Source organism: Crocodylus porosus, unplaced genomic scaffold (assembly GCF_001723895.1).
Source record: "Crocodylus porosus isolate Cpor-Errol unplaced genomic scaffold, CroPor_comp1, whole genome shotgun sequence".
NCBI lineage: Eukaryota > Metazoa > Chordata > Crocodylia > Crocodylidae > Crocodylus > Crocodylus porosus.
This window is the reverse complement of record NW_017728911.1, coordinates 36,619,364-36,627,360: the sequence shown is the minus strand read 5'-3', so window position 1 is coordinate 36,627,360 and position 7,997 is coordinate 36,619,364. Positions and strand designations below refer to the sequence as shown.

General features: G+C 47.8%; 1 protein-coding gene across 1 annotated transcript in view; it reads left to right on the top strand.

Annotated features, from left to right (window-relative positions):
* Nucleotides 1-7,997, top strand: part of IGDCC3 (immunoglobulin superfamily DCC subclass member 3) — a 174,140-nt gene that overhangs the window by 131,151 nt on the left and 34,992 nt on the right. The window contains exon 7 of the mRNA XM_019533826.1: nt 3,755-3,920. Coding sequence (XP_019389371.1) covers nt 3,755-3,920 — 166 coding nt within the window. The remainder of the gene's footprint in view (nt 1-3,754; nt 3,921-7,997) is intronic.

The window sequence follows — 7,997 nt, the reverse complement described above, 5'->3', positions numbered from 1 at the left end:
AAACGAATCCTCCTTGTCCCGCTCCCTCCAAATAATTGGTGAGGCCGGCCTCTCTGCAGACTGCTCCCTCCTCAGATTTCCCAGCACCTCCTGCTGCACTGTCACCTGCGCCAGGGCCCTTTGGAGGCATCATGCCACCGTTCCCCCTCAGGCAATGCTCTAATTAGTGCACGTTAGCTAAGCAGGGTGGTAGGAACCGGTCAGTACTTGCATGGGAGCCTGCCGTGACAATGCAGGAGCAGGTTTTCCTCCAAGCTGGTAATGAACCAACAGCCCAGCGTCCATCTGGGGCTTCAGGATAGTGGCTATTCCCCTAAGAATGGGAGCAGCAACCCCCTGATGCCAGAGGGATAGGGGCCAGGGTGAGCATCTGGCTGGAGAAAAAATGGGTGGCTAGACAACCGTAAAAGGCTAGCAGCCTGATTTCCTTCCCTACATCCTTTGTGGGGAGGAAGTGGGGGTGGAATGAAGTACGTCTCAAGGGGTAAACTTTTTAGCTAGGCCCTGATGCAGTGATTTCTGTGGTAGCGAATTTGTATATATACCTCTCTCTCTATGCACCTTCACATAAATATATGCATATGTACCTCTATGCACATGCACACACATGCATATTTGAGACATTCAGTGAAATAGCTGCTCCTCTGTCTATATGTTGTACAAGCCTTTAAAGTATTGCTAGGCCTATAAATTCATAAGTTAAGCTCAGAGTTCGTAAGGATTGCTATTGTCGCTGTCACCCAACTGCACCAAAGAAGCAGCCCGTGGAAATCCCAGATCCTCTCATGAGAGCCGACTCTTTATACATGCAGAGATTTTTGTTCATGAGGAATAAGGTTTGTCCCATTCTCAGTCTGCCTCAGACCTGCAGCTTATGTGTTAGTTAGAAAGAGGCATCTGGGTCTTGTCTTCACTTTCCTACCCGGAGGGTTTCACCCAGGTTGACACCTTGTAGGGAAGAATGGAAACGCGGAGGTTTCTGGGCAATGGGATGCAGGCATCTTTTGGGACGGTGTACACTAATTTCTGATTTGGAAACGCCTGACATCAGCCATGAGTGGTCTTCACTAAATAGTCCTGCTTTGTCAAAAAGAGGATGAATGTCTGCCATCCACTCTGAAACTCTTGTCTATAAGTTCATTACACCCCCGTGGCTCTCATCTGTTTGTCTTCATTGGACCGGCTAGAGATTGCAACTGGTTTTTGGGTCTCAGTGGCAATGTGGACTATATTATAGCCTTGCCCTTTGAAGCATAGCTGCTTGTATAAACTCAACCATTCAGCAATGTCGTTCATGCCCTGCCTTCTGTATCCTAATGTGTTGATATATTGTGACAAAGGATTTTAAGGCTAATACGAGCAGCTGGATGGGGGGTCCCATCATTTTCTGTTAAAATCCTGCTTTTAAAAGTAAGAAATGGCAGTGATTGTAGTAAACGGAGTGGCAATCTCAGGCTTTGCGGGGTCTGCCTCCACACAGGAGACCATGGCAGGTGCTGGGGGCACCAAGCTGATGAACCAGGTGCATGGGAGTGCTATGAAATGTCATTAGTGAATGAGTCTGCAGCCAACGTGAGATCTGCTGACAAGAGTGGCTTTCCAACATAAGCACATAAGAACTACCATTTTTTTGGTCAGACCATAAGTCCATCTTGCCCTGTCTCCAGTGTCACACAGGGTTAGAGAGTGGATGTTGAAAGGGAGAGTTAGGAGGGTATGACCAGGATATTTTTTTCTCTGCTCCTTTTCCATTTGCAGCCTCCAGAACTTATAGTTTCATAGTTGGTCAGGTCGGAAGGGACCTAAGTAGATCATCAAATCCGACCCCTGCCATGGCAGGAAAGAGGACTGGGGTCAAATGACCCCGGCAAGGTGTTCATCGAGACTTAAGGTCTAGGAAGCTCTGATTCAGAGGTTGTGCCCCTAACTCCCATGGTCAACAGGTACTGATGCATCTTTCCTCCAAGAATTTGTCCAGTCCCTTTTTGCATCTGGCTAAATTGGCAGCTTCCACCACATCAGGTGGCAATGAGCGCCACACTGGGTGAAAAAGAACTTCCTTTTTTTAGTTTTAAACTTACTACCTAATAATTTCAACTCGTGACCCCTAGTTCTTATATTGTGAGACAGCTAATAATAAATTCCCACTTACTGTCTCTTCACTATTTAATATGTTGTACACCCTTACCATGTCTCCTCTCAAGCTACTGAATAGCCCTGGCCTCTTTAGTGGCTCGTCATATGAAAGCCCCATCCATACCACTGATTATCTTTGTTGCTCTTCTCTGTACCTTCTCTCTCCTTTTTGAGGTGTGGAGACCAAAACGGGACACAGGCTTCGGGGTGTGGACATACAATGGATCTGTAAGGGCATGCTGATATTGTCTGTTTTGTTTATAACCCCCTTCTTAATCATCTCTAGCATTTTGTTTGCCTTTTTGATGCTCCAAGCTTCCTGCTTTGTAAAGCTTTTCCATGCATTGCTGTCAAAATGCCGACAGCTGGCAAAGGCTGTGGGGTGCAAGTAGATTGGGTTGGGAGTCAAAGACGAGAGTTCTGCTGCCAGACCCGGCCCCTGACTCTGTGCCAGTCGCTTCCCCTGCAATGGTCAGTTTTCCCATCTGTCAAATGGGGATAATAACCCTTCCTGTCCTATGCAGTCTTTCAAGATCTCTGAATGAACATCACAGTACATGAGTGCACATTCTCCTTGGGCTTGGTGCAGATGGGGTGAGGAAGTGCACTATGCTGTCAGTTTGTCTTGTTTCCTTGTGCTCCCCATGCTGTCTGTCTCTCCGTGTTGCTTCTTGTGCCTACTTAGCTATAAGCTTTTTGGGGCAGGGAGCTAGACAATTGCCATAATTGCACTCAGGCCTCTGAAAGCTCTTTGCCAACATTAATTAAGTCCCCTGCTGTCATTAGCAGTTAAGTGCCATTGTACTTGTTTCAGAGTCGACATGCCCAAAGGCACCTAACAAGCCAGTGGCAGAGCTGGGACTAGAACCCACAAGTCCTGCCTCCAAGTTTGCAGGTCCAGCCATTCGAGGCGATTTTGAACAGAGAGCACAGAGCTGATATGTCATTTGCTTTTCTTGACTGTGTTTAGTGCAGAAGGGGCATGGCAGACTGTGAGAGGGGCACTGGCACTGAGGTCCTTAGAAATATTCTCTGTCTCGGGGTGATTTTTATCGCTGCATTAGAATGAACTGCAATCAGTTAAGTTCCATCTGGTCCTTTCTTTTGTCATTTTTAAATAGCCTCCATCAGACAGGCCGGGGTCGGCCTGCCACTGGCACAAGGTGCTATGCCAGCACTGCAAAGCCATGGCAGTCGGGGCTGTGTAGATTAAGGTAAGGGTGTTCCTCTCTGTAAACAAGCACGTGCCCAGATTTCTTGAGCCCACAAGGCGACGGGCTGTTAACTGATTACCGTGCCTGGCATCCGCAGCTTGTGCAATTACTGAAAATTCTCTCTCCCCGATAAAGCAGCCCAGCTCTATTATTTAGCTGATTACAGACATGGTTACAGATGGGCAAGCACAATCTAGAGTGATCTAGAGACCATGCTTGCCTGTCACGTTCCCCCCTGCCACCCAGCTACCTTTGGAGCCGATAAACTACCACGGGTTCCCTTCATCTGATAGAGCTGCGCCAACAAAATGGATGAGGGCTAGCTTATACTGAGCAATTAGAACGTGTTTGATGCCAGTGGGACGGGACGGTCACCTTATACTTTGCCTTCCTTCTCTTCGCAGCCCCTGCCGAGTTTGTGCAGCATCCTCAGTCCATTTCCAGGCCAGTGGGGACCACTGCCATCTTCACATGCTTGGCGCAAGGCGAACCCCCCCCTCAGATCACCTGGCTGAAGAACGGGCAGATCTTGGAACCTGGTGATCACGTTAAACTGAAGAATAACAACAGGTAAATTGGCATTGCAAGTAAATTGGCAACAAGTAAATCGGCAACAGCTTTTGGCATTGCTGAATTCAGGTGTGGGGGGGACAGCCGGAAGTTCAGCTGGGCGTGAACAGGCATTCATGCTGTTGTGTCCCGCCCATGTCCATTGGGAGTCACTGCACACATCTCAGTAGATGAAGCTGGTGGAAGTATGCCCAAAATTCTCATGTCTTAGGACGGGGTGCTCCACATCCCGCCTGAATGTCAAGTGTGCCTTGCAGAGCCATGGCATCTAGCCCAGGGACTTCCTATGGGTTGGGAAATTTGGCAGCAGAGGAGCAATGGCAATTAACACTATCACCCTGCCCCCACTGACAAGTTCCCAAGCCCCTCATGGCAGGTTGGAGCCGAGCCACAACCCCTTCCCTTGCCCGGCTGGATCAGGGCTGGGCCACTTCCCCTTCCCTCTCCATGGCTGGGTAGGGGCCAGGCCATGCCTCCTTCCCTGCCATGCAGCTGGATCAGGGCTGGGTCATGTTCCCTCCCTGCCTCCCCCTTCCTCTACACAGCCAGATCCTGGCTGGATAGGGTCCCTCCACACCCTCCCCAGGCACCAGATTGGGACCACTGGCTGAATTTGGCCCCCCAGACAGGCCAGGCATTGCCCACTGGGCAAAATGATTGAACACCACTGTCTGAGCACCATCAATGGTCCTTAAAAGATTTTGGTCAGAAGTGCACTGCTGCTACAAACAGATTTCATGTGATTTAGTTACAGATGTGGGATCAGTAAGAGCAGGAGAGCAACTTAATTTCTCATGGGTATTGTCTTTGGTATGGAAGACAGTTAAGGCTAATTTGTCACAACTGTGTTGCTCAGTCACTTCTGAGTGGCTGCTGCAGCCTCCCTAAGTCCCAGTGACTGACAGCACTTTGCATCTGTTCTACTTTTCGAGCAGATGGGAACAAAATCTATCCTGTCTAGTTGAGGATCTGGTTAATAATAGACTCCTGTTGCACCGGACGATAGTTATCACACTCCACTCAGAGACTGGAAAAGAGTGATCTGGAAGCAGTTCTGTTCTGTTTGCTTGTTTTGAAGAGCAAATGGTTTAGTTCAGACTGAGTCTACAGCAGAAGCGATGGGTCATTTTTGCGGGTGAGCTCTGAATGCCACGTTTGCAAGGAAACACTCTCCGAGGTGGTTTTGAAGGGAAATTTCCCCTGAAAGCCATTACTGTAACAGTTAAGCCTGGAAGGAGCGTAGGGAGAAACACTCGCATCCCCCTGTATTAAAATACCGTTACTGATTATGTTGCTAAAATACACCAGAAAGGGAGTAAGGCCTGCCCTGGAAGGCAGAAGCTCTCAATTCAGTTTCTACCTCTGCCACAGACCCCCTCGCTGTTCCTGACCAAGTCACTTCATCTCTCCCTGCTTCATTTCCCCATCTCTAAAGCGCTTTTCACCTCATGCTCTCTGACTGTGAGACTTATCGGAGAGTACAGGTCAGAAGCTTGTCTGCTTGCTTCATCCAGCACAGGACAGGCAAGGCCTGGTCTGAAAAAGATTTTGTGGAACTGGCAGCAGAAGGCTTCCCTGTTTGGCTGCATCGTGTGCTGGCTGTCCCTTCACAAGTATAAAGGTGCTCTGAGTACGTGCAAGCATCCCTGTGATCTGAGCATCACATGGGCTCTTTCCGGCTTGGGTAGGGTGATGTAATGAAGACTCTGTAAGATAGGTGCCATTGTTTGTGATGCCTGGGTACGTTTCTCAGCGTCCGCACTTGCCCAGTTCTCCTGCTCTCAGTCAGGCTGTCCAGATAATCACCCGAAGGCAGTTGAGTTGCAGCGTTGAGTCAGTAGATTTGACGTAGGCTGCAATGCAGTGCAGCATTAAAGCTTGTGCTTTGTAGACTTAAAGCACGTGCTGATGGGCTTTATCGGATCAGGACCTCTGATTAAAATCATATTGATGATGCATGAGCCAGAAAAAGGTCTCCACTCCCATCTCTGCCTTGGCTCTTCTGGCTGAATGGGAGAAAACATTCTCACTGAACTAAGCAGAGAGGACTCTGATTATGCCCTAGGAGCTGATTTGCTGAATCCGCGCCTGCTATTCTCACACAGTCAGTCTTCAGAGTCAAACCACACTTTAGTCTGTATGGTTTGACCCCTGGTATGTGAAAATGCACATGGATACACCCCTGTTTGAGATAATATTGGCTTGGGAGCTGGTTTTTGCTAAACTTAGGCCTTTTATCTCACCAGGTAATAGTTTTCAGCAAGCACTGAATAACTGCATTTCCATGCTAAAGTACAGTGATGTTTGTATTGTGGGAATAACACAGTGGGATGTGCTTAGTGTGAAAATTACAAGTTGGCAGCATAGTTTCTATGGAAATAACACGAAGCAACATGCTAAAAAATAACAGGAGCTGTGCCATAAACCTAAATTATCAGTCGAGTTTTATAGTCCCTGGTGTGGTATAACTGTTACCTACCTTAACAAATGCATATGCATGAATGCAGTTGCTGGCTGGGAAAAACCTATTCCTTCCGTTCAGTCCATCAGGAAAGGCTTTTGTGGGCCTTGATGTATCTGCTTCCTGGGAAAAGGATGGTTGTGTCCGCTAAAGCTTTGCAACCATGCAGCTTCCCCGTGTTATGTTGCCAGGGTTTTTTAATGCCTTTTTAAATGATTGAGGGCAAGGACTTGGAATAAGGACAGTGAGATTCTCCACCTTCAGGGGAGCTTTTATCTCAGGTTGGAGACTTTATAAAGCCCCAGGGGTCACCGTGACTTTGGTGTGCACACCCTACAGCACCAGCGGAGACTAGAGCCCCACACGGCATCAGAGACGGTACCTGCCTTTGCAATAACGCCAGAGACAAGAGACCGAACGTATTATCTATGCTGGGTTATACATCAAGGAACGGAGTCATAAAGAATCTAATGCCAAGGTTTCACATGGAATCTGTGTCAGTGCCTTCTGGAGCTCAGCTGGTTCCCTGGCAAGGCCATTTTTCTCCATTACTTGAAGAAGGCCATGAATAGTGTCCTAGGCTTTGGGATGCTCCATCCTTTGAGGATGCCAACAACTCTTTGAATCAGTGTGGCCCACCTTGGGTTGAGACCTTTGGGAAATGGTAGGCAGAGTTCCCAAAGCCACTGAAATATAAATGCAAGTGTGCTTCTGGGTTGGCTGGTTGCTCTGGGGAAGGATGAATGGAGGAGAGCAAGTTGATGACTTGTTTTCCTCATAAGAGCTTTTTCAACTTGTCCTTTTGTTTCATTCTTGCGTGCGTGACTAAGTGCTGTAACCCGCTTAGTTCCAGGCAGAGTCAGTTTATGATTAGGCCTTTGGATTTATCAGTCAACTGCACTTAGAAAATATTTGTCCATGTAATGATGGATCTGGAATCTAATAGTAATGAAGCTCTTAAACTGCACTATGAGCTTTTTTAATTAGATTACATGGTTTCCTTGAAAATTCATTTGGATTAAAACTCTCCTTAATATCATCGTAAAGGGCTGAATGCCTCCAAAGGGGGGTTTTAAAGAAAGACTAAATCATCCCAAGTCATACTGTGCACTAATTGATTGCAAAAATGTATCCGAGGAACAAGCCCCTTCCTGTAAATGGCACCGTGAGGGATGATGCACGAACACATCGAATGGCAGAAGCGCCTGAGAACGGGGCTGCCAGAGGATTGACATGAGGTCAGATGGAGCCTGTTGCCCTCCCTTGAGCTTTGAGCATGCAGTCTCCACTTGAGATACTGCTCTTGCTGACTGCAGCCTTCCCAGATAAACGTGCAGCACCCAGGGAATCGCCCCAGTTGCACTCAGTGATCCTACATTAGCTTCTGGAAAGGTTCTGGTATTGGACTTGAAGGTGGAAGAGTACAAAACTGGGGATAGTTTTGTCTCCGTCTCCCCGCCCAGAACAATTGGTCTTATGTCAGACTGTGGTTTTGCAAACCTAAAGGCAGAATTGGGGGTTATTCAGCTCCTGATAGTATATCTGAGTTGCCGCTTCCCTGTTAGTGCCTTGGGGAAAATCAGACCCCAAACTTGGTGCCTTAAATGGAGGTACCA